Raw genomic sequence first — 27,831 nt, forward strand, 5'->3', positions numbered from 1 at the left:
TAGGGCTATAAATCAGACCAATGGGCTTGATGTATAATTCACTCTGTGTACTCACCCACCCCCCCAGTGGCCCTGAGGAAGCCCACAGTGTATCACTGTCAGCGCACAGCTACACAGCTCGGTGGCACAAGATGTGTTTTGCAGAGTAAATCTACACACAATCTGGAGCAATATTCACAAAATAGCAATCCTAAACTGTGAAAAAGCTACCAGTTCTGCAGAACTCCTTTGTGCATCACTCCCCCTACACACAAATACATGCTCACAAGCACGCCCCATTACACCCACACAACACAGTAGCCATCGTATAGATCAATATCAATGCCTGGCCCACGATGAGTCTTGCTGTGACAGGCTCCCTATGATATGAAAGAGATCCAATTGATCCACGCCCTACTAGCCCTCATCCTCAAAAGGCCATCATTCCATTACTATTGATTTGCTGGGTGTATGTGTGTGTTTGTGAGAGGGAAAAGGAGAAGGGGGGGTTAGGGGAATGGAGCACAACCAGCAGAAGACTAATAAAAATTGAACCAGCCTGAAAGTGATTCCTATAAATGAGTATTTAAATAATAGCCCAGCAGCACAGGCTTATTGGTTTTGTGGAGTGATGGAAAATTAATGCAACTTAACCATTTTTCTGGACTACAAATAGGCCTGGTGACCGGTGTATTAGTAAGAGATTAATAAAAGCAAAAATTAAAGCAACTCGCACCTCTGCTATTGATATTCCTAGGCACTCTTTCATTGGAGCACATTAGTTTTCTCTGACAGACTGCAGCTGCAGGGGCTCTGTTTCACAGCCTCTAAAAAGCACTCTGTGGGAGAGGATTGATCTCTGTCTGAAGGGAAACATCATCTAATATTCATTTGAGATTGCACAAAGGTTACCAGTTTCATTTGCCTTTGCAAATGTTATTCTGCATAGAGTGGTTTCTGAATGTATCCACAGAAAAAGTGATACGCCGCTCTTTTCTTTTATACAGCACCCTTGTGTTTGTTTTCAAGTGTTATCTCTGTTTAAAAGATTCCCCCCTTTAAATCACATCTGAAATATGTTTTCCGTTCACCTTTCTCCACAGCCCATTGGTGCCCTGAACCCCAAGAGGGCAGCATTCTTTTCAGACCGCTACGAGACCTGGGAGGACGATCAGGTGCCCAAGTTCCACTATGGCACACACTACTCCACCTCCAGCTTCACTCTGATGTGGCTGCTGCGAATGGTAAGTGCAATGAATAATTGAAGATGCATTTAAAATAACTCATAACATTGTTAGTCTGTGCTTTTATTACAGTGCAATATGAAAGAAAAATAATGATATGCATCCAAGTAATTATTTGTATTCAGCTGCATTTGCATGATGTTCATTTTCATCATAAAGACCTTTCAGCTCATATATTGGCCACACTTCCACTTACCTTTGATTTGTGCAGCAATATGCATCCTTAACTTATGTGCTAAACATATTATGTATTTTTGTATTTATATCATTTTCTCTAGAAGTTTCATTAATTCTTTATCAGGCCTCTGCTTCTGAAACACATTCATCTTTGTCAGACTGAGAAGAAATTCACAATACATGAAATACTGCATGGCAAGCCTGTTTTTTATGCTTTTACTGTTGCATATAATTTATTGTGGACTTGTAAGAAGAAAAAAACAGCAATTCAATTTCAAGCTTGAAAAAGTGTTCATTAGAAGCAGAATTTACCTTGTGTGATACATGATTTTATTTAGTTTTTTAAGATTATCTGCAAAACACATTGTGCACAGGATTGCTCTCCTTTGGTACCTTTGTTGAATAGATGCCATCAATCTTTCCACAGTGCTCTCAGGGGAGAGGAGGGTTACTAAGTTTCTCCAATGTGCAGTTTTCCCCGGTTATTGTCCCAGTAGCTCACTGTCTCAGTGAGTCCCAGTAGACTTACCTCATTGATCCCTGCACATCATTAGCCGGCTTATTCCAAAGCCACTTTACCAGAAACCTGCACTTAAATATCAAACCTAACATCAGAGAGGAACTAAAAACTGTTCCTGCTATGAACATTTAGGACTATTTCTGTGTGCTTATTGTTTATTTATGTGATTTTACATTTCACTTAATCCAGTTGTGTTGTTTTTAACTGTACACAGAAATACGTTGTGGTTAACCTCACTTTTACCTTTTTAAACAAATGAGGCTCACGCCATTCCAGGCTGAACTTAATTAGCCAGCTACAGTAGGAGTTTGTAGCTGTGGTACAGCATATTGTGTCCATGTCACTTGGGGGCTGTTACGTCAGAGAGACAGCTATTGATCCCACCTAACAAGATTATGCATGATTAGAAATGCATCAGTAGCACTAGTGTATTGGCTTTATGGGCTCACTGGGATTATTCTCATTTCACTTGTTCATTTTTGGATTCTGGTTTGTTAGAGGGGATGTAAATAGAGGAGATTAGCAACAAACCTGTTGACTTGGTGCTGTATTGAACAGAGACTTTAAATGCATGTTTTCTATGGCCAAGAAAGGATTCTATTTGAAACATTTAATCAAAGGAGCTGGTGGTAATTAAAGCAGCATAATCCTGAGCTTTGCTTAAATGATATTGTCTTTTCTTACCTACAGGAACCTTTCACAACATTTTTCCTCAACTTCCAAGGAGGAAAGTTTGATCATGCCGATCGCACCTTCTCCTCAGTGTCACGGGCCTGGAGGAACTGCCAGAGAGATACTTCTGATGTTAAGGTACTGTACACCTTGATTCTTAAAGATATGGAAATATATTCCAAAAATAGTCTTCCAGGATGGTTGACTCAGATGAAGGTTTCACATTTGAAGAGATAAAGGACTATAGGAGAACAAATCCTCGTCCAGCATCCTTCCAGACACAGAAAAAAAAGTTTCAAAAGAGTAATGTCCTGTCACTACCAATCATTGTCCTGATGCAGTGTTAGCTTCCTGCTCCTCTGATCAAAGCGTTAAACTAATCCTCATCTGTCAAGGCCGTCTGTCTCAGATTCAGCCAGCTATAACCTGGACTTGAATCCCTGCCCACTGGGCCCCCAAACTCTGCCGAGCAGTTGGATCTACCCTGAAACAGCGCAGGCAGGTCATTCTCATACTGAGGGCCCTCGAACCCCCAGTGCACACTTTAACAGCTCTCCTAAAACATTTACGACTACAGTCAGACATTCTCTGTCAAAGTCAGGTTTTGCTTGGTCTCCTGGTACTGGGTCACTGGACGGTGGAACAGCGTTGGTGTTGGGGGTTTTGACGCTTGATTGCGTTTACCACCAACCCCTCCACATCCCACTGATAAAACACATGGATTGTGTTACTATGTGGCTGGCCAATGCTTGATTGCGAAAGCCCAATGAGAGCCCTTGTTTGCTCTCTCAGTCTAGACCTGTCAATGTGGATCAAACTGTGAGAGCTGAAGCTCAGATCAAAATAAAAGGAAAATCTGGACCGCATCACTTGGTGTTCTTGTTCAGCTGGAGTTTTTAGCATATAATGAATAAAAGCCTGTCGACTTTATCCACTTGGATGCACATATTTGTGTTCCAGGCAAAAGAGGAATTAGAGAGGAGATGTATCAATTAGGTATGCTAAGTACACCATTTAGCTTTTGCATTGGAGCCATTGATAGCAGCCCTGCCAGAGGGCAAAAAGCCCCAGTGTTTTTTTACCCCACTGCGAAAGAAGGGGTGATAATAGGTTACAACACCCAGATTCAATGTGTCTCTAGCCTGGGTGACGCTAGCATGACCTTCAATCCCCAATCCCCTGACCCCTAGCCTAAGCCCAGAGGCATCAGAGAGGGAAAGAGGAGGGTAGAGGGGTTAGAAGTAGCAACAGTGGAAGTGTAGCAGAGGAGCCCAGAGGCCAGAGCCCCCTCCAGTGACCCATGACAGGACAGGATTGGGGATCAGAGGGGCTGGCCTCTGACCAGGCCGGAGCAAAGGGGCCACTGCACATAATGGTCCATGCAAGGCAGGCATGGGTGAAGGGGAGCAGGGCCTTTAGGTTTTGTAAGCTTGATTCTGAATGTGTTTGTGTGCATCCTGCCACCTCCAGCTCAGATTTACAAGCAGGCTGCAGCCAGTGAACCTGGGTGAGCTGGAGGACTCGTTAAGAGGTCGACCTTTAGTTTAGGTCAGGTTTTGTAGAGTGAGGTGATTTCAGAAGTGAGGAAGTGCCATGTTGTTTTAAACCTACATGTTTGCTTGCTCATTTTGAGTGGGTAGGATAAGGTCTGCCCCTAATCTTATAAAAGGGGGAAAGCTAAAATCATGATTTTGAGGTCACATTGGGCCTCAGAGGGTTTTTAAATTTCATATCCCCAATTCTGCTAAAGAGACTCAACTTTATGTAATTGTAACAACTTTCCTTACAGACTATGTCATGTGGGTTTGGTGTTCGTGGTGCTCAGTTGATCTGTGATGTCAGACTGTCAACATGAGCACAGACAGCTGGTCTAATAAAAATCCCTTCATCAAAAGTTGTAACAAGTTTACATTTTAAAATGCCATCAGAATCCAGTGCTGTGAATACTTCTTTTGTTTTTTTTCATTCACAAAAAAAAGACAATTATTTCAAGGAGCCAAGGATTTAGACATCCTGTGGTCCATCTTTATATTGCGTAATCATTCAAACAAAAATTACCAATATAGTTTAAGCCTGCAGCACAGATTTATCTGCATATTTTTAAACTAAAACACACTATCTTAATCTTACACTCCTTGTGGCATGTTCTGCTTCATCAGGAGAGACGAGTGGTGAAAGTTATAGAGTTACATCTACTGCCGTAGCTGTACTTCCCTGCCTGCCACCCGCCAATTCAAAAAAATGTTTGGAAAGCCAAAGAAAGTCAGCCTAGTTAGGAAGGGATTTGACCTAATGTTGTTTTGAAAGAGTGAAGCTAGCAGGAACATTAAGGATACAGACAAATCCAAGAAGTACATCTGAAGTGAAAAACAAGAGCTGAGTGAGCAGCCAGAGGTTTTTCCAACATTGTCTGTCAGGCTGCTAGAAATACTTTTTCCATGAATAGTTGTTCAAAAATGACGCAACAGACACACTAAAAAAAATTGCTAAATCACTTCTTAAATGAGTATAATCCTTTACAGCGACTTTGTCTTTTTTTCGCTGTCTTTACACATACCTGGGGCTTGCTTTCACAGCTTGCAAACAGGATCCTGTTGGAGCTTTTTGCGAGCCTCTTGCAGTCTTAAGGCACGACTCAGCTGTTCTTCGTTAAACATTGTCACCCTATCCGAAACCAAGTGTACATCAGACATTAGGAGGGCTCTTTTCATTTATGTGAAAAGAAGAAAAAGACAAAAGAAAGTGTTGTTTGCTATTTAATCATGTCATGCAAGTTTCCTGCATAAATCTGATGTTTAAGCTTCCTGGGATAGAATTGTGCCTCATCATGTTTCATTGCTATGATTTGTTGTTTTTGTCTATAAATAAAAACCCTTTAGAATAGAAAATGAAATAGTTTGTTTGTGTCAAGTGAATGATTATGTGTGGGATGCCAGATTGGCTCAAAATTGTGCATCCTGCAAAGCAAAGGTTTAAGTTTTCAAAGCAGCCATTCAAGGCTTCAAACACCTAAATCAAATGTTAAAAATACTAATGATGTATTGTTTGCCATGTTTTTGTTACATTGTAATGACACTGTTTAAATTTTGATGTATCCATGCAGGAGCTGATCCCAGAGTTCTACTACCTCCCTGAGATGTTTGTCAACGCCAACAGCTACAACCTGGGAGTGATGGAGGACAGCACTGTGGTCTCTGATGTGGAGCTGCCGCCTTGGGCAAAAAGTCCAGAGGAGTTTGTGCGCATCAATCGACTGGTAAGAAATGTATTGATTTAGTTCAAGGGATGTTACCCATTGGCACACAAGTGCTATATCGACTCTCAGAGAAGAAAAGTTTAACAAGCTAAACTGATGTACTGGGATAAATTCCATTAGCTTGACTGCTGAAATATATCTCAGCAAAACATAGTTCTCCCAGGTTTTAATTAGAATTTCTGATGATGGATCTTAAACAAAACTTTTTAAAGTCACTAAAGCTCATCATATACATGCACACACATCTGACTGTTCCCTAAACTTCACATAACTCATACTGAATGAAGCCTTACCAGACTTCGTCTTCCCACTTTTCCTTGAAATGCTAATTCAAAGAGACAGTGTTATTTCCTGTTCTTCTCACACCTCTTCCTGTTACCTGAACCGCTCACCCCTCCGACATGCCCCAGCTCTTAGATTTCTATGTTGGCAGAGTGATCCAACATCACCCCACGTCCTATCCTTATCGTCCTCACCATCTTTCTTTCCTCTTTCTGCTCCCACTCAGTCCACACACATCTGGGGTGTGTTCATGTCCTTGTGTGAGTGTGACTGTATTTGTGTGCAGATGGGGGGTGCAGTAATCCTGTTTCTGATCTTTCCTTCCTGCGCACTCAGGCCAATGCAGAAATATTGTGTGTTTATGCATGTCGGATGTTGTCAGATTGGCTGTCATATTTTCATCGCAAATGTTCTCCTCTTCCATTCACACACACACAAACACACGCACACACAATGCACACACAAATTAGGTTGTAAAAGGTACTCCTTCAGATCAGATTACCTTGGCCTGCCAGAGAAGGTCAAAAGCACAAGATAGATTTACTGTTTTTCTTTTTTGTATCTAAAGTTGCAAACTTTTTATACAGAATCTTTCTGATAACCTAAAGTGAGGCTGTCCTTGTCATTAAAAACAGCTTTTTTTCATTACTAACAGGAAGTTTTGGAAAAATCTGAACACCTTGGTCTTTTTTATTTGCCTCTTACTGTAGGTTTTCAGTCTGTTTGATATAGACCTTGATCACATTCTCTTTTCAGTCACGTGTTCTGGCTAAAAACAGATGTTGCATAATGTGCAATGTGTGCCCACAGCATTAATAGGTGCTGATGAGGCTGGGTGTGCTTGGTGACCTGTATAGTCTTGTGGTGGGGTCTGTTAACCAGCCTGCTGATATGACCAGGCCCCTATCATTAATCACACACTTCTTTCACTTAGGCTGTCAGCATGGTCTGGGCCAAGGTGGATGTGGATGACAGCAAGCTCTTTTAAAGTGTTGTAGTCATGGAGAGAATCGTGGTGATTTGTACTGGACAGTGACAATGCTAGAAGGTTTTTTTTAATTCATCAATTCATTCAGCCTATATGATTTTTTATGACTTTTGTCACAATGAAAGTAATCTGTAGCTGCAGTACTGCCATGCTATATAGTAATACTTGCTAATTGTCCACCTTCTGTATTGTTCTCTTGGGTACTTTTTGTTTTATCTACAGACGTTAACCAGACTCACTTTCTGAAATAGTCATTATTCCGATAGCATTATTGTATACACTAAAATTCTATCATAACTTTACATAAAATCCAAAAAACACCTTTTTAGCAGCTGTGTGCTAATGTGCTCTGTTGTCCTGTAAGCACAAAGCGGCTTTTTATTGCCAGGCTCATCTACCTCTACTCCTCCAATTTACTCTGCTCCTTTCCTTTGTGCCTAGTTTAGCTCTGCAGAGGCAATTTAGTTTGTACACTTGTACACAGCTGCCTCCTAGAAACAGCTTTTAGGCTAATAAAATTCCAGTGTGTGGTTTCTTCCTATATTGCATCCAAATAGAGATATTGATCCTGCATGCAGCCAAGCCCAGAGGGTGCAGTAAGATCCACAAAGCTTGATACAAAAAAGAGCTTTTTGAGATTTTCCAAGTGAAGGTTAAATAATTCTAGGTATGCAACAATACCATAGACTGTATAAAATAATACCAATCAATAAAGCTCAGAAGGTTTTAGAGAGTGAATCATTTGAAAAGCTGGAGATTGATTAATTCTTGCAAGATAATGATTTTAAAATGCCCCTGGTGCTTGGACATCATTTATTGATTTCAAGCAGGGTTCCTTGGCCTGCATAACTGCGACAAATAATCTAGACATTTGAATCAGCCTTTTAAACAATCTTAAAACATTTATTATTATGTTACTGATGTAGACCAGAATGGTATTGCAAAAGTAAGACTGCATTCCCCAAGTTAAACCTATAAATATCACTAGAAAAATTAGAAATATTTGAAAGCACTCTAAAAGTAAGTCATAAATTAAAACAAAAAAATAACCTTGTTACCCTAATAGTTGGCATCACTGGTTAAGACAAGTATGCTCTATTGTATTAAGTTATATTTTGTGCCCTAGCTTTAGCCGAGCTACCCGGCTGTAGCTTCGGTTGATCGTGACACTCATCATGCCATAATACTGTACTATCCAGATTTAAACAAGCACAGACAACAGATAGCATCTTGTAGCGTAGTGTGGTTTGGGAGTATGCTGATCTAGAAAACAAAGATGAAGTTGTATGTAAGCTGTTTTTTTATCAGACTAGTGTATAAGCAACTGATTGGAGCCGCGCATAACCAGCACAGGCACTCATAGCAAACCAGTTATTTAACCACAGACCCTGTGGTCCAGTCTTTAGCTTTAATACATAAACTGTGCTAAATTATGGCTGTTTTCTGAGTTTTACCTCGAGAGGTCAGAATGCTACATGTAGTCTGAATGACTACTAAAATGAAAACCCTCCCGATGTGAGCAAATACGAGGCATATGAGCACACTGCATGCAGGGCAGTGATAAGGTCAGCTTGACACTGACTCTATAGGGTTCTGTTTTTATTTAGGTCAACTACCATCATTCAACAGCAAACCTACTGTTCTGCTTAACATGTACAGAAAGAATCAGGCGGACAGAGCAAAAGATGATGGACAGAAAAAAATGAAATAATAGGCTGAGGACGAGGTAGCGGGAGGCATGTGTGGGTGGACAGGTCTCTGGTCATGACAGATAGCTGGCATTAGAGGGTGTCAGCTGGCAACTGTGGTACTGTTGGGAGAGAGATGAGCGTGGTGGAGAGGAGAGAGGAAGAGTGAAAGAGTTAATGGGCTGTTTGGCTCTCTTTAGCTTGTCTGCTGCTAATGGCCTCACAACACAAGGATAGACAGCAGGAGAGAACACGCAAACACATGCAAATGCACACACGCTTACAGATACACACACGCCTGCTGTCTCCACTCTGGTTATGAGCCTGAGATGATTAACAGCTAATTAGGGCCCAATCTGGAGAGGCCATTAAAATCCTCTCATAGTAAAGGATTGTGCTGCTGTGCAAAACGGCAGCTTGTTTTTTTTTCTATTCTTGTGAGCGAGAGTTGGTGAGGGACAAAAAAAAATGCAGCAGAAGATATAAACATTACATCAAACTAAAGCCTGGTTTGTGTTGCTCTGGTGTTGGAAGTGTCGTAGTTCATCTCTAATGTTTAGTAAAAAAGTGTGTTGCATGGTAACACATTATTTCCTTCACAGATTGTTGTTATTTAACCTCTGGCTTACTCACCACTGAAGAATGTAATGAGAAACTGCGGGTTTGATAGTCAGACACATTAGAGACAAACACCTCAGTCAAGCATGCACCTTCCCTACACTGAAGTGCCTACAGTACACTTAGAAAAAGGGAGTGTGTCTTTACAAGCATCTAAGTCCTGACACACACATACTCGCAGAGACAGCGGGGTCTCAGTGTGGCATGCCACGAAGACCAGGGGCTGCTTGTTGTTTTTACTAAGAGGTCGACAGAAAGGTTAAGAACTTGATCCCTCCTCCGCCAGATAACTACACGTCTCTGGGCACTGTCAGCCTCTCTGACATTCCACTACATATATATTTATATTTATTTAATGTATATGTCCACATCTCCCTTCCCAGGTCTGATGACCATTAGTGTGACAGCAGGTGATCTTGTGTATATGCCCATCATGTGTTGCACATCGGGGTTTACCTATACTGTCATGCGTGCAGACTATCTCCTGGACTGTCTCTTACTGTGAAAAGTCTTGTGGTGGAATAAATTCATAATTTTTGAAAGGCTGTAATACCTACACTTAAAATACAGGCAGGATCCCCTATGTTAAATTGAACGAACTCTTAATTTCTGCAAACCATGCAAAAAACAAGGCAAAAATCATAATCAAAATAAATCAAATATGTATTGTTTGATAATTAAGACAGGCCCTGAGAGTTATGTTTGGTTAAACTTTTCCACACTTTCTTTGCATTTGTTGTGAGTTATCTTTTCAACAATGGCTTATTCAATCCAAAAACTATAAATATGGTGGATGAAGTCACCAGGATGTCGCTCGCTGGATACTTACCTCGCCTTTAAAAGTATTGTGAATTTATCATTTGTCTTATTTTTTGGGATCCTAAATTAACCATGTTTGGACAAACAGGATATGAATTGTTAGGTCTTTTTGTATTTGCTAACTAGCAAATCATTGATTTAAGCTAGCATTAGTGTAGATAAAAAAACTTTTTATTGGCTCATGTTTTTAAACCAGGGTCATCGGTCAAACCATAACTGGAAAAAAGAATCCCCATTTATTTTTCTACCAAAGCACCTCTGCGATCACTCTCTAACCCATTTGATCCCTACAGGGCCCTTCCCCTGCTCTGCACTTCACATGTTTGGCTCCTCTCAGTCATCCGTGCTCTTGCAGTGTTGCTGACAGACCTGCAAACCACACACATGGGAGAAACGCGAAGCACATTACTTTGGCCCTTTTCCCTTTCTAAAGCATCTGCTCACTCAAAACAGTGACAGAAACATCAGTGAAACTGCCCTCAGAATGAGTGAGAGGCTCTCCTTTTTTTACAATGGCCAATGCCAGTTGAGTGATGGGTGAGCAGTTGAAGCAGAGAGGGCTGAACACAGGTCAGCATCGCATGTGGGAAACACTTTCTGGAAGTGCCTTATACTTCTCTGATGCTTGACACTAAAATAACTTGTTTACATCGGTAATTGGATTAGTAATTAGTAAAATTTATGGTTTTGTGGCAGAGTGGGTTGGGATTTGCTCTAATCACTTCAACTGTCTTCATCCCAACCATTACTCTCTGCAAAAAATATAAAAAGTGGCTTCACACCATTTCTATTTGTCAAAGTGAGCATAAGCTGAGATGGAGCTCCCCTTGTTTCTTATGACGGTTCTGTCAAATGTCACTGTATGACCCAGATGTGAAGTAATGCTCTTGTCAGAACTTGATTATATTACTCATTCCATAACCAATGACTCCATTAATCCCTGTACATGAAACAGTTACTACTACAAACTGCACGATAGACCAACACCTGGCATAAGCATTAGCAGCTCTTGGCAACTTTTTATTTTATTTTAGGTACAAATGAAATCCATCTGAGATTAAATTATCCCCACTAAAGAAATGAATCACAATTGAATCACTCAATTTTGGGTAGTAGTTTGTCGCACATTACCCAAGAAGTATTGAAGACCTTAGTTATAAGGTTACTTGTTTAGATTGATGCAAGCAGGTAATTCAAGAAATAGGGAACCAAACCTGAAGTAGTCGCAAATGAATTTTGGACGTGCATTTTCCAAATGTTGTATACTCATGTCCTCCCAATATCAGCCTGAGACAAAATAAATGTTTTTCCACTTTGTTCATTCATTTAAAATGCTGTCATTAGCTTGTATTTGTGTCAAACGGCAGAGGTAAAATGAGCAGAATTCCTTCCCACGAATTGATTAGCTCTGAGGTGCAGGATGTGGTTTTTTATGTCTGTAAGAAATTGGGTTTATGGTGTTTTTTTTTTTTTAATCATTTTTTGGTTGTTAATGTTCCTCTACTGGTCAAAATTAGCCTGATGCAGCTTTAAACTGAAAGAGAAAAGTTTCATTAAGTTGTGTCGACTTTGAGCTATGCTGGGGATCTGTTTCAGACTTCAACTTGACCTTGCAGCTGTTAATGTGGTCACCTCATAGTAATCTGGCCTGCAGAGGTACATGTCAACATGACTGCACTGCGACAACAGATGAGTGTCATATTATCATGAGCCGAATCAGCTTCACCACCTAAAACCCCTTAATACTCACACTATTCCTGCCTTTGATAGTTGTTTTCTGAAGTTTGTCATGTTTATATGCTGACAGGTCTTCTCACTATCAAAGACTTCATCATCAAGGCAGTCAAGTCCATTATCCAGTCAACTCATGATCAAGTAAAGAGTAACTGGTACTTTTGGTCCTGTTTTAAAAGACAATAAACAGGCATTCGTGTTGTGGCCAAAGCCGCATACATTTTAAATGTTTGTCACTTTGCGGAGCTGTCCAGTGGCAGGGAGTCCAAAATCTGGGAAACATAACGCAAAAGCTTGCTCCATTTTTCCCACAAGAGTTATAGCTCACTCCACCAGCTTCACAAAGTCAAAGATCATGACTGTTTACATTCATTCTTCATCCTCACAGCACTCTCTGATCAGACGGCCGCTGGGATGCACATAATGCTGTTCCCACCAGCCTCTACCTCTTATCCTCACAGGAACCTCATGGGAATCCATGTGTGAGCTGAGGTAAACCACTGCAAGGACCAGTCACTAACCACTAAGATGTACTTATGCACTTGTGAATGACTGAGTGAGTGAGAGTCTCAGTGTCGTCTGGCCCAGTATGGCCTCCTCATAGCAGAACACAGTTTACCATGTTAGCCTGGCGTTAATCTATTCCCCTGGTGTCTCCACTGAAAGCCTTGTTGTTGGATGGGAACGAGCACGTGGGGTACTGGTTAATGTCAGCCAGCGCTCGCTGTAGGGGTATTGTCATGCATAAGGATGGACATGTTTACTGTGTGCTCGGTGTTTTACGAGCTGTCCCCCTTTTGCCTCTTCCTCCTCCCTCTTCTTCGTCCTCCTCTTCAATGACGTAATGGAGGAGGCTGATGAGAGCCTGAGAAAGGGATGATCTACTGCTGCTGACATACTCACTCACTAATGTTGTCCTTCTCCCTTTTCCTCTACTCCTACACACTCGTTTCTCCGCTGCCAAAGTTTACTGAGATGCTTTTTTTTCTTACTCACATCATCTCTCGAGCACTTTTTCTCTCTTTGACTTTCAAACTTCTGGGCTCCTGTTCATCCTTGCTTTATTTTAAAAAGTCAGGCATTTATAATGATAATATTTGATAGATAGATTAGATAGATACTTTATCTTGTTTCATATATTTATATATTATCGTAAACACATTTATTTTATATCAGAATATTACATACATGCAAAATTCACACGCAAAAGGCATATTTGGGTGATGATTAAAATGTGATGATACTCAGGGGCACAACCCACATTATATTGTTGATCAATTCACAATAACTATTTTTTGACTAATGATTAATTAGTCTAGGTATATAACACCAGTGTTAGAAGTCTTTCCTTAACAGTCATGAGCTCATAATTTAAGTTTTTTTTTCATGTATAGTGGAAATTGAGTTTACTGCAATGATAAACCAAGAAGAGCAGTTTCCATTCAAGAATCTACAACCACCAAATTGTAGCTTCATAAATTAAATGTCTTTTTGCCTGTTAACAATTAGCCTTGCAATCTTTCCCATTTTGTTCCATGAAGGTAGCCATAAACCCTCTTTAAAAAGCTGCAGCTCCTCATAGTCCAACAGCCAAATAACCTTCCTTTGAAGGCCAACTACACTCAAGCTGATCATTTCAGTCATTCATCCTAATCATCTCCACTCAGCGCTGAGAGACCTCACCACCTTCACACAGGCAGAGAGCCGGTCCAGTCCTTCAGCCGACTCTAATCATCTGAGACAACAATGCTTGTCTCAACAGCTATCCAAATATTCTCTGTGAAGCTTTTCTCAGTGACCCCATGTTTAATCAGCTCTGACTGTTGACTTTGCTTCTTCTCTCTTGATCCCATTGTAGATGTGTCTTATGGCTATGGTGATATATTTGCTAGCTTGTTAGCCTTTCTGCATGGAGGCGGACAGATGGTTAGATTCTCTGCAGCTGCTTGTTAGCTGCTGGAGCAGACACTTGTGGATTTCTGGATTTACAGATGTCCTCCTCTATCAATCAGTATTTTTTTGTACAGCATGTAATACAAAGTTATCACATGGAACTTTAGAAAAGTAGCAGGTCTGGAGCGTACTCTTTTTTTATATCATTTACAGTGACTAAAGATTAATCTACCAGTTCTCTGGAAACTAGCACTAAAATGTTTAACATGACAGACTCACTGGTGAAAAAACTGACAAAGACTGATAGAGACAAAAGGATGAACAGAAAGACGGGAGATGTACACAAAGCAACAACGGTAACAGACTTGTCATTGCAATGCCTATAAAAGCAGAAATATGACCAGTATTAGCTATAACAAATATTGACTTAAGATATTTTCTTTATTTTCTTATTCAGAAAGTAATGCAAAATTTGCAGCTTTGGCTTATGGTAACACGTTTTGGTTCAATGTTGTTTTTGTCACAAAGCATTCAGTAAAAATGATGAAAGAGAAGACAACAACCACAGCACTACAGCATCCTGATTCTGAGTCAGCATCATTTACTTCAGCCATTTACTTCTCAATCAGCATTGTTTACGCTGTTGTCTGTGCTGTAAATTGCTCCACTTAGTTCACTTAAGCAGCATGCACACTGCCATTTGTCTGACTAAGATCAAATCCACCATGACATGTTTGTTTTGGGGAGATACTTTCCCAATCACTGCTCATTCTGCGTCTTTTCACCCCATAACTTGATATTCTTGCCTTCCAAGTGGGTAAGGGAAAATAAGAGTGATGGGAGGAGTGAGCGGGAGAGAGTTGGAGTTAGAGTTTCAGGTTCCACTTGCCAGCGAGTGCCTCCGCTGACCCATAGCCAGAACTCTCACAGTTGTGACCTGTCTAATTAGTAGAGCAGGAAGGAGGGGGGAGTGAAGTAACACACACAGCCCATCTGGGGCTCTCTTCTCGTGTGTGAATATGAGAATAAAGGAAATGGTTTGTTAGCTGTGCGACTGCTCCAAGGCTCTCATTCCTTACGTCATCCATTTCTTTTTTTCTTCCCTCTTCCATGTTGGGGGCCCACTCTCTCCCTTGGCTGGCAACAGGCTTCCTCTGCCTGCATCAAAATGACAATCGGCTTCTCATTTACAGCGAGCTAATAAGCCCTTTAATCAGAGTGCTTGTCAACCTCAGGGCAGGGCAACTCCAGAGGAGTTGATCCAGCAGATCAGATGACTGGAAGAAGGAGCAGGAGGGAGGAGGGGAGCAGCATTAAGAGTGAGAGAATGAGTAAAAAGGAAAATGAAAGGGGGTTGTTGAACTTGGAAGAAGAAAAGAGGATTGAGAAATGACAGATAATAAAACTTTTTGTCTAGTAAGAGGAGCAGGGTGGCTTCTGCTGACGATGATTTGTATATTTGAAAAACAACAAATTTGATCTGGTTAAATAAAACGCACAATAAGATTTCAATAGGACCAAACAAAACTTTATTCAACTACTGATTCTGCGGTCTAGCCGTCCTGTTCTTTTCATGTGAAAATGCATAATGTGTCACTGTCACACATGCTGAATGTGGTTTTTAGGATGTTTTGAACAGCTTGTTCTTAAACAGTCATTTTAGTATATACAGACCTGACAAGTGTTTGCTTTATTCATCCGTAATCGATACAAAGGAAAACAGTCCACCGCTGACAACATGTGCATTTGATTACACACCCAGACTGGCAGTGACACACACGTGGGCACATACACTTACACTGGTTTCTTGGTTGGCATGCAAATGAGTGCATTGATTTGTTAAGTGACATTTTAACATCCTCATGGACAGCTCTCCATAAGTCCTTAAAAGGGTTTTCTAGGGCCAATGAGGGAAGGAGGAGAGCGTTCAGCGCCACCTCGTTAAAGCTGGAGAGAAATCCAGCTCAATCCAGACCATAAAGAGAACCGCAAACCACAGAAACCACACTGATGGGCTCTGTGCATGAGCAGACCTGTAGCAGGGACACACTTTTACTTTTGCACAAAGAAAGATAATCACCAAAATCGTGTGACGTGAAGAAAAAGAAAGAGAGATACAAATAAATCACTTGCAAGCAGAAAAAGCATTTCAAGATGAGGCTTTGAGGACCAGCCACTGAGAGGAGGAGATCAGACATTCTCGGTTCTGCTCCTCAGGACTCCCGAGTAATCCTGGGTAATGTCCACCAGCTGCTTAATTGCAGTCACTCTATGTCTCTGGTTTGATGTCTCAAATATGAAAAGCATGTCTCAAAGTCTACAGTCTCGAGTGTTTCTCCTTCTGAAGAGTAGGATGTTGATGGACACATGGTCATACCGTCATGCCTTTTGTTTGTTTTAGGTGTTAATTTCAAACTATGTCCACAGATGTTTCAAAATTTGACAGAGTCAGTGTAATCTGAGATTTATGCAGGAATAGGCATGAATTTTTTTTAATCAGTCTTTATTGTAATTCAACAAAGGCAAGCAAAAAAAGCAAGGATTTAAGGAGAAACACTAAGAAATACTGTGTCTGAAGTGAAAAAAAAACTGATTAATGTGCCTGACTGTGTTTTTCACAGCGGAGAATATTCCAAATTATTGTTTCCACTGAAAACAAGTCGGAGCACAAAACAAAAGGGACCCCCCTTTGCTTCAAAGGTGCACTTTATCAAATCCGTAACAATAGAAATGTGCGATTCCAGCGACTTCTACCCCCTATCAGCATTTACATAAAGGCATGCTAAATTATTCATTAATTATCAGAGCGTCCCCTGTGGATGGAGATGACACACACACTGCCTGCTAATTGGCCCATCAATAATCTTGTCCTGTTCTCCTGAAGTGGCACCAGATCCCACCTCAGGAATCTGCTATCTGCCCCAACCTTCTGCTTCACTGTTCCCGGAGTGTGGAGCTACAGAAGGAGACGTTTCCACACCTGCTCACCTGGCACGGTGTAAATGGGTCGATGATACGTTGCTTGAGCTCTGAAATGTACTTATCATGCTTGCCCATCAAGTAGCCTTTTGATGATTTTTTTATCTTATTATTTCCTGTGCTTGTGTAACCAAAATCAAAATATCATGCTTGTGTTTATATCTTTTCCTAACACTACTTATTTGGCCCCCATAAAAAACATGTTTCTTGTAGTGTTCCAAAATGCAGAAACTTAACTGGAAAACGAAACAAAAAACAGAACACATTTTGCAAGACTAAAACAAGCAAAACAACTATGAAATTGAAGAAAAAAAAATAATATAGAAAATTCACTTGTTTATATAGAAATACTTATTTAACACTTATTTAACAGTTGGGGGAAAAAAAATTGTTAAATCTTGGCAGAAAAATTTGACTTGGGCTTTCAATGATGCTTCAGACAAAAATGAACTTCCCATTTTTGTATAACTCTTCAAAAATACTGGGTTCTTTTGGAAAAAAATGTGACTTTTAAAAGCAGTCATTTCATTTAAAAAAGGTTTAAATCATTTTTATATTAGCACATCCATTCTTTTCTTTTGTAATTATAAATTAAAATATAGTGTATATATATATATATATATATATATATATATATATATATATATATATATATATATAAGTATATCTAGGGATATATAAACATGTTAGTCGGGGGTTTAAAATCCATTAAGATTATGCACCAAGACGTCAGCTGTAAGGAAGATTTTTATCAGAGAGCGATCAACCAAACATACAGCATTATACACAGCTTCTACGTTTAAAATCCTGACATTACACACACACACATGCACACTTATTCAGTCCCTCTCTTACCTTTCCAAATGTTACATGTCAGTGATTTCCATAAAGGCAGGCCTCTGGAGAGAAAGCAGCAATAACATGGCTGCTCTTTGTTTCCCCGAGCTGATTGACAGTAGATTGCGGTGCACATTAAATGCCCATCAGGCCCAGCTTTAGTTTTGGAAACTGGGGAGCAGGGCCTGTCAAAGGTCAATCCCAATGCATAATGAACTGAGTTCTGTCTCTCATTCACACTCACACACACACACACACACACACACACACACACACACACACACACACACACACACACACACACACACACACACACACACACACACACACACACACACACACAAGTTATCTTCCGACAACCTGCTATTAGAGTGAGTTTGAATAAAGAGGGTTCTCTGGCTTATAATGTGGCATTAATAGAAAAGACTGCTTCATGACACAAGCCTTTAAACACATTTAACACTGTGTGAACACGCTGCTGCCAGAGGGACAGATAGACATGGAGTCTAGACAGTGTAAGACATAAGCTGTGTTCTGTTTCATCTTAATACTAAATGTTAGCTTAGTTTTACTTTAGCATTACCACATAGTTCAGCTCATGACAGATAATGTTGTCAAGTGAGTCACACAAAGGGGAGACAGATCTCTCTCCAAATGCTAATTTTGTCAAGTCTACAGCTCTCTGAGCAGTGATTGCATTTAATTGGGGCAGTGTCCGAAATGCCAATGTGTGTAATAACCATAAACGCAAAGTGTACACCAATCAGTTTTACACGTGTGACAAAAGGCTGGGACTGTTATTGGAAATATAGGAGTTCCTTAAAAACACCTTTTCTGTATCAGATATGCAGTGTTTTGTGGTTGGATAGCAATATTGAAAGCTTGTAAATTTTGGATTTTTATTATATTTTTATCCATTCAGGTAATGAGCAAATATGAGTAGTATGCTAAATGTTGTTTTCTTGCAGTAGAGCTAACTCAAAACCACAGTGTTACTCAGATGGATGTATTTACATCCACGTTGGATCTTCATCAGATCTAAATGTTTAAAGAACAACCACAGATGTACACATAATGTTAACTAAAAGGCTGACAGGCTTTATAATTAAAGGTGTGGTTAACCAGCAAACCTAGGTAGGGTGATAATTAGTCAAAATAATCTAAAAAAAAATACAGCCAAAAACGCATCACTTCCAAGAAAAATTAAAAGGAGTATTTGATTTAGTAAAGTATATAACTGAATTTAAAAATATTTTACATAAATAGCAATGTTGACATGGAAGGAAATGGAATACTCTTAGGTATAATAGTTTTATGTTGACATTTTCCAGCTATTTAAAAAAATATCTCTGTTATATTCAAAAGTGTCGAAGCCGTTTTAATTGGTTACACTTAACTTTGAATGCACTACACTGTTCAGTTGAAAATAAAAGAAAACAATTGTTTATATTTTTTTCCATGCCCAGCCAAAAACGCTGTAGCTACATATAACCTGAAGACATCTCTTTCTGCTAATGGTTTGTTTTTTCCCTGCGAAGCAAGTTCATGACTCACTTCTTGCATTATTCATGTGCTTCTTGTCAAGCTTCAAATAAGTTCAGATTATGGAATTTGTAACAGCAAAAGAAAAAAAACAAAGCCATGCTCAAGTTGCAGTAAAAACACCATCAGACCTCGGCCGCACACAGTCTCCTACCCGAGCTCTCCTTCCTGATTAAAAGTTGTAATTAAGCGAGCAGGGGAGAATTAGATGCAGAATGAGCTGTCAGAAAGTCACATTTAAGTGAGGGATGCGTTGGTCTCCGCAGTAAAAATTTAAATGATATAAATTGCCATTTAAGTGAAGCACAGGCTAATGTTTTGTCACAAATTAATGTGACACAAGGCAGCCATGACAATCAAGGGCTGCCTCATTCTAATTTGGTCGTGTTTAGAGGGCTTTTGTGAGCCGACAGCTTTACACAAATTAACACAATTGCCTGTTTTTATGAGGAAACCATAAATGTTTTTTCCCTCCTTTGCCGGCTAATGAGGAGAGAAAACGGCTTGTGTTTTAGCGTTATGGCAATACAGAGAAGCAACACGGTGCTCTTATCCATCCACAACCAGCACTGAAAAGAACAAAGACAGAGGCTGAAATTACTCCCTGATGAACTACAAGAGTTCTCTTATGTTTTGATGCCCTCGTATGATCAGATATGCCTCTACTCAGCTCTTTGCTCATTACAGAAATCATTGGCAGATTCTTTCACAGAAAAGATAAGTGGCATACTCTGCTTTCTCTGAGGATTTCATCTCCGAGCAGTATTAGTGATAACTGCTGTTCTGTGACGGGAAGAGAAACATTTCTCTAAAGCATCATTTGGTTAGAATATGGTGTGAGAATGATCTGCATCTGCTCACATTCACGGCACTCACTGTACTCACTCCTGTGCTATCTCTCTTTCATTTTCAGGCTCTAGAGAGCGAGTTTGTGTCCTGCCAGCTCCACCAGTGGATCGATCTGATCTTTGGCTACAAGCAGCAGGGACCTGAAGCCATCAGAGCCCTCAATGTTTTCTATTATCTGACCTACGAAGGTGCAGTCAACCTGAGCTCCATCAATGATCCCATGCTCAGAGAGGTGAGGCTGACACATGCAAACTAACACATATTTACTGTAATTATTAACCTGCTGAGTTAATTCCTCTGGCAGATAATGCTGACAAAGTTAAAACAAAACAAAACGAAACAAAACACAGTATTAGAGTAAGTTCGCACTCTCAGATGGATCCTTAGTCTCACTATATCACAGAAGCATCTGTCCATTTGCTCTATCTGTATTTCAGGTTTATTTTGATACCATTAGCTATATTAAACTGATTGTATGACACAAGAGAGCTAAGCTAACAATCTCCTTGCAGGTTTTGCTGAACAAAGCATTTCCCTCCTGTATGATTCCTCTGAAAGCACTCCACCAAGTGCTCCACTTTAACGCCTCCTCCTTGGCTTACATTCATTATTCATCGTCTTCACTTTGAACTGCTGCACACAGGAGCTCACACACTAACCTCCTCCAAAGCCGACACACAAACTACAAAACACAAAAAAGGAAAGAAAAATGCTACTGCTAATCTGCTCTTTGAGGCAGCTTGTCAGCAGCTCCCATCAGCCTTTTAGACATCTAGGTTTATTTTTTTTCAGTGACACAAGTCCTGTTTTCATTCTTGTTGTGTTTTAGTAACAGAGCTGGGGAAAACGTAGCTCTTTGGTGCAATAATATATAGAAACATGGGCCCTAAATTAGTGTCTCTACTTGCCATGCTCTCAGTGTGACTTCTCCATCACTGACCAATCAAATTCAAAAAGAGGCGGGACTTCTGATATCAGCTTTGTTGATGACAGTACAAGTTTGATTTTTAAGTTATTCTCGGAAGGTTTTGGCCATTATTAGAAAGGACAGCTGACAGAGAGACAGAAAACACTATGAGTAGTGAGTTAGCTTTAATAAGTGCCTGCTGCACCAAGAGTGTAATCTCTGTAGTTGGTACATGCTTTCACGACTGTGCTTCAGCAGCAGCGCTTGACGCAATTTTTCCACTTTTTTCTTGAAAAATTCTGTTATGTGAAAGAAATTGTGAACCAGGTGGGATGTTTTAAAACAGACTTAACTGACCATATTAAGGCAAGATGAAGTATCAAAACCTAGCATCAGTTGCCATGGTCTTAGAACTGTGATTACAGATACGACACAGGCTCTAAATGCCTGTTTGTCTGACTGGTTGTGTTTCTCACAGCTTATGTTCTGGTCATAAACAGTTGTGGTGAGCTGTGTCACCAGATCTAATTAATTAATGTACTAGTAAAGCTATTCTGATTCTTCATACAAATAGCAAACCAAAAAGGAAAAACAAGGTCCGGGGGTGTCAGCAGAAAGGCTGAATGCCTCACAAAGCTACAGCCCTCAAGCAGTTATCTTTGGTTTAAGTCCAACCTGTGACCTCTGTCCTGCATATGACTCCCCACTCTTGCTCAGTTTCCTGCTCTATCCACTGTCCCATCTTCTCTGAAATAAAAATATTATAAACCCAAGAAATAAAAAAACAAGGTCAGATTTGAATGCAAACAATTCTCAAAACAAAGATCCTCTCAGCATCAATGTGGAAGCAAATATCAGTTTAGAGAATATCAGCCCCAGCAGCCTTTCACCTCCACTGTTCTGCTGCCCTTCATGCTTAGTGACTGGAGAATCACGGGCACCAGGGGCAGATCTTTGATTTATCACCCCATCACCCCAATTCCCATCCAGATGTGCTTTGGCCTTTACACACACACACACAAACACACACACACACACACACACACACACACACACACACACACACACACACACACACACACACACACACACACACACACACACACACACACACACACACACATGCAGATTTATTTCCAAGGTGCACCGGTCATTTTACTCACCCAGCCCATTCATTACCCATTCTTCTGGTTAACATACAACTGCAAAATTGGATCACCAGTGGACCAAGCTGTTCCAGTGACAATGAGGTTGATAAATCAACACACATACAGGACCCCATCAGAGGCAGAGGCGTGTGAAATGTGAAGTCCTGAAATCACACTAGACTATAGGAATGCAGATTTTGGATAAGTAGATTTTTAAGGCCATAAGTGTTTTTTACATTGCTTTGTGGAACAAGTGAGAATAAATGTGTTTTTTTCTTGCCAACAAAGCAGTAAGTGACATGTTATATACAAAATTTTAACTGCCTTTTCAAACGTAGTTTTACGACATATTACAGTCTGTTAGGCTCAAACTAATTTTTTGATTCAACAATTCAACATGCTATATTTACCTTGTCAATGTCTTACTGAACCTCAAATCTGCAAGCCTATTATTTCATAATAATAGTACTAATAATGGTAATTAATATAAAGGTAAATCCTCCAGAGAAAAAAGTTAAAGTTTTTTGCTCTCTCCTCAGTTTTTTCCCCCTTGATGCTGTTAGTCTAATCTGCTGGCCGTCACCCACTGAAACACCCTGCGTCTGAGCGTTTTAATTAGTTAAATAAACCAAAGTAGCGTTATCCCTGTGAGCTAAACACAAGCGCTCCTTCAACTGTGTTTGTACGGAAGGAAGCATGCCCTCTCTGTGCAGAAGGTGGAAACAGAGTTCCAGGCCTGTACCTCGTCACTGCTGGGCGCTGGGGGTGGCTGAGGCAGCAGGAGCTTTGAGACGGAGAGCTTTGGGGCTGAAAGTGTCCCCAGAGTCCGGCATTACTGAGTGACAACTGTTTCTGCCTGAGCTGTGGTCTGGGCCAGGCTTGGCTGCATTAGGACAGGCCCTGCGGCTGTTCATTGTCAGGGGGATGGGTCACAGACACTCGTGTGTGTGTGTATTTTAGTGGGAATAGGTTGGTATATTGGGCTGGAGACTTCTGTTCTCCTGGAAAGCTGTTTGGCAGTCGCTTACTCCCACTCAGCCAAACCAAAGTTACTCACACACACCTACACCGACAAACATTCAAGAGCTTTGTGTTGATCATAGTTTGATATGTTTGTACATACAAATGTGTATGTATACATGTGTCCATTGGCATGTGTGAACCTTTGTATATTTATGTGTACTCATCAGCATAAATGCACACGGCTACGTGTTTATGTGTGCATTTCTGTCCTGGGAGAGAGTTTGGAATATCTCAGCACAGATTAGGGAACGCTGCAGAGGCCACTGCTGTGTTTTTCAAAACCATGATTACTTCCTGTCCTGCCTCCGCCGCAAGTCAAAGCTTACCCCCTCTCCCTCCTCTCTAAGAGAACTGTGTCTGCAGTCGCATTTATGTGTGCGTGTTCACTGGGCTGCATGGCATGCATGCACATCTGTGTTGCCTCCCGGTGTATAAAGAGAAACACACCCTGTGTTGCCTTCTCATCATACAGGGCTTCCCCTCTTTCACATGTGATTATGGAAAATCCCAAAGCCTCTCACACCAGCGACAAAACACAGAACCCTGTCTGAATTGTACAGCGTTTGCGTAATTCGGCAGAAGACGGGGAAACACACCCACACGAGTGAACCTGCTTTGACGCTGAGCCAAAGTCACTCACCATACAAAAGGCTCACTGGTTTATTTGCTTTGGATGATCTGCACTTTGCTGTATTTAATTAAATTTTGTATGAGTATGGACATCAAAAACTGAACACTCAGCGTCGCTGCTTGTCAAAAACACAAGGCCATTGTAGTTATTCTTTTATTCTATTCATAGGGCGAGCATTGTTGGGTTGATTTGCATAAAAGCAGCATGTTTTACATGGAGATCCATCTTGTCAAGCGGCTGAGTAAATCAAAGGGCTTGCTGGGACATCAGAGCAGAGGGCGTCTCAGCCATTTAAATGTATAGAATATAGAAAACCTTCATCAGACATGGGCCAATGCCCCCAAAAGAGATTGGCCTTTGGTATGGCCCCTCATATAATCACCTGAGCATTGCATTGGCATAAAGGAAGAGGACAGGCTGACCTAGACTCAGACACTTTCTGACATTCCTCAGCCTCATAAATGTCAGTGCTGAACTTAATGAAGATAGGTTGAGTGGCTTTGAAGAGTGTCTTCCTCACATTAGCTTAAGCAAAATGCTGTGCTCTATAGGCCGAGGAGAGGGGAGGCTCTCTGACCTTGGATGATGCACTGATGTCCTCTCCACAGCAGATCCATTGCGGTTGAGATGGAACATGTTGAGATTCTCTGTCATTATCATTGATGAGGTCATGTCCGAGGTGTTTTACTCTTAAATGTCGCTGAATAGAGACAGAGCCTAGTATAAAAACATTTAGCTTTAGCCTACTTTGACCTGTTCAAACATTCTTGCTCAAATGCATGTCTTTACATTTGTGTCATCTCAGAGAAAATTCAGTTTTGACTCCAACATAAAACCACAAATAAAGAGAAAACAGTTTTATGCTCTTCTTGTCTGATAGGTTTCCATTTTTTGGGCAGTACCAAACCACAGGGCGAGCTTAACTGGTGCTGCTCTTTTGCTTTTGCGGCATATCACACTTTAAAGACACATAAAAACTAGTTAAAATTTGTTTAAATCAAAACATCATCAATAAAAGAGGCATCTAAGTTTTTCTGATTTATGAAAGCTCTAATATAAAATACTTTAATGAAAATCAGAGATTCATAAAGTTATGAAGAATAAGAAAACCAACACAACTGAACGGACAGCACAAACTCCTTTTAAACAAAAAAATACTCTAAGGTGTAGATTTGACTGCATAAAAATGTTTTTTTATTGCGCCCTATAACTGCCTGTCATGACCCAAAGAGCACTTTGTGCTTCGAGGAAATGCATTTTCTTGGAATTGTTTAGACCCCAAATAAAATTTTGTGAGTGTTAATAAGGCAGAGTTTTATATAGAGGATGATACGAACCTCCTGTTCTTTTGATGCTCAGAAGAAAGAAAAAAAAATGCAAAATAAGAAAAAGAAAGCAAAAGAACAAAGCAACTTCAAGTTGAGAAAATGGACTTACAAAGACTGAGACTGAAATCATCTTTTGGTAAACCCAAACACAGAAAGCTTTATATATAATAATTTGTTGTATAATCCTTCATACCTTATCGTGGACAGTGGAAATCCCTCACTCTTCTGTGAGTCCCTCAGCTCTCTGGTTAGTTTCAGACAATGGCTATGACTTTGCAAACTTCCCAAACGTTTTCTCATGGAAATACCATTTGCAGGCCTCGACCATGAGCTCATTCTCACAGGCCTCGCCAAGTCAGGCTCAGACCTCTCAGCCTACACACACAAGCTGTCACTCCCACACAGCCAGTCACAGAGCACACCAACACACTGACGGCTCTGTCATAATTCTGCGTCGGCCATTTTCTCCCTGCCTGTCCATTTTTATAAACTATCCATCACATTGTGTGATAGATTTTTGTACTCGCTAAAGTGTTTTCTTTTAATGTTTTACAAAGTTTCAGTGAAGCACATCCTGTTTACTTTTGTTTTCTGTAGGCTTAAAACTTTCTTTCCAATTTTTGTGTTTCTGTTATTGCGAGCGCCTGCACCTTTTTTGTGGTTTTTAGTCTATTTGCGGTGTACTGTAAGCATCCTGTAAGCATTTGTTTTTTTCTGCTTTATTTATTTGGTGAATTGTAAACCGAACGTTATTGCGTTTTAGACTGTAGATCAGACAAGAGTTTTTGTCTTTTTATGGCTTTACCAAATTATTTGATAGAGAAAAATGTCATCAAAGGTAATCATCAACAATTCTGAATAGTATACATCTTTGAGAGTGAATATGAGGACATGTTGGTGTCTGCCCGTGCTTGGATACAAAGCTGTGGGTGTGTCCCATCCCATCCTAGCTGTCCTGACAGTGAGTGGTGTGATGATGTCCAGAGGCTGCTGGGCCAGCGTCTGCTCTGACATTTATAGTCCTATACCTCTTCATTAACACCATCTTACCAGCCTGCAAGCCCGGCTGTCCAGGCCCGCCTCAGATACTGTGTGTGGTTTTGGACGGTAAAATAGCTTGTGTGTGTTTGTGGGGGAGTGTGTGAGAAATGCTTTATACTGATCTTTTTTTAAATATTTTTTATTTGATCCACAGTTGTTTTTAATCTTTGTTACACCATATGTTTTTTTAAGAATAAATCATCTTGAGTTAATTTAATATGTTGGTATATTTATATCAGTTTCTAAATATGAAATAAAGAGTGTGGCGAATTATATTTGATTCATAATCCAAAGTGCAATGCAGTTTTGTATAGCTTTAGTCAAGCCCATTGCCACAATATGATAGCCATGCAACTGTTACATATCTTCTTATATCTTTCTTTTCATCTCTTTATTGTTCTCCTCTATCTCCTTTTCTCTTTTTTTTCCTCTCTCCCCAGGCTGTGGAGTCTCAAATCAGAAGTTTTGGACAGACCCCCTGCCAGTTGCTCATCGAGCCACACCCACCTAGAAGCTCGGCCATGCAAGTGGTGAGTGATGCATTCCCGTGCACGCAAACAGATCATCACAAAAAAAAAGTGAACCACTAAACCTGCAGACCCTTGGTTTATAATATCATGATGTAATCTTGGTCAGTTGCCAAGAGATCTGCCTTATCAACTATTGTCCTCTCTGTTTAATGCTGTCTCTGACTTCTGGCGAGCCTCAGTGTTAGCCCTCTGCTTTGCTTCATAAAGCTCTTCTTTTCCATTTCTGACTCACTCTTTTTATCCTGTATTTGCCTCCTGTCTTCTCCTTATCCGTCCGCAACTGTGGGAAAATAAAGTCCTGGGTTTGAAAGCATCTCCTCTCTCATCATTAGCGAGGTGTGCGTGAAAGGGAGAGATCACAAGCATTTGTGTGCATGTGTGTTTAGTAAGAGGTACGCCAGGCAAAGGCACAGCTTTGTGCTGGAAACCTGGGTCCGAGCCAGGATTTCTACCTGAGGTGGAGGTAAAGGAGATCAGCCAAGGGGAGAAATGAACAGCAGCACTGAAGTGACGGCTTTTTAAGGGCCAAGGAGTGCAGTCAGCATGCCTGCCTGCGATGGACCCAAGGCCCCATGAGTCCCTATTAGTGTGGTGTCCCTGTGGCGCTGACAGCTGGCTGTAGACCACCACCCAGTGCACACATGCACACTAAGACACAAACCCAGACTGGGGCTTTGAATGTACCACACTTATGGGCAAATTCCTATGTAATGTTTTTATTTTCACTCTGCACACATATAGTTTTCAAACATAATATGCAGTCGACATTATTCAAACACGTTTCCTCCCCTCCTCCTCCCCATTTTCTTTCAGAACAGCCTGTTCTCTTTGATTTTACATGTTCTTGTTCTCCACTTTCTCTTGGTCCTCACTCACGTGAGTGTGTTGTCAGAGTGTCGGCGTCCTCACACGCCAGTGGTAATGATACTGTCAGTGCGTCTGGTTAGCTGTCAGACATACCGGATTTACTCAGGTCTATTCCTGATGTTAACACTGATGTTCCTCTTTACACGCAAGCAGGAAAATGGCTCTGTCTCAGAGCTGTTAAATACAAACAGTTTGTAAATGGCTCTTTATAAGCTGCTGTCTAACCAGAGGACAGTGTGATGAGTCAGTAAAATCACTTTTTTTGGTACAGCTGCAGAA

The 27,831-nt window shown here is 40.6% G+C and overlaps 1 protein-coding gene across 5 annotated transcripts in view; it reads left to right on the plus strand.

Moving 5' to 3' along the window:
- lrba (LPS-responsive vesicle trafficking, beach and anchor containing) overlaps nt 1–27,831 on the plus strand; it is a 198,139-nt gene that overhangs the window by 151,206 nt on the left and 19,102 nt on the right. For all 5 annotated transcript variants that reach the window (XM_074686425.1, XM_074686435.1, XM_074686454.1 and 2 more), the window contains exons 44-48: nt 1,083–1,223; nt 2,611–2,730; nt 5,696–5,848; nt 20,142–20,309; nt 26,596–26,685. In XM_074686425.1, coding sequence (XP_074542526.1) covers nt 1,083–1,223; nt 2,611–2,730; nt 5,696–5,848; nt 20,142–20,309; nt 26,596–26,685 — 672 coding nt within the window. The remainder of the gene's footprint in view (nt 1–1,082; nt 1,224–2,610; nt 2,731–5,695; nt 5,849–20,141; nt 20,310–26,595; nt 26,686–27,831) is intronic.

This window comes from Halichoeres trimaculatus, unplaced genomic scaffold (genome assembly GCF_033239565.1).
Source record: "Halichoeres trimaculatus isolate MK-OKI-2021-1 unplaced genomic scaffold, fHalTri1.1 fHalTri1_scaffold_2, whole genome shotgun sequence".
In the NCBI taxonomy this organism is placed as follows: Eukaryota; Metazoa; Chordata; class Actinopteri; order Labriformes; family Labridae; genus Halichoeres; species Halichoeres trimaculatus.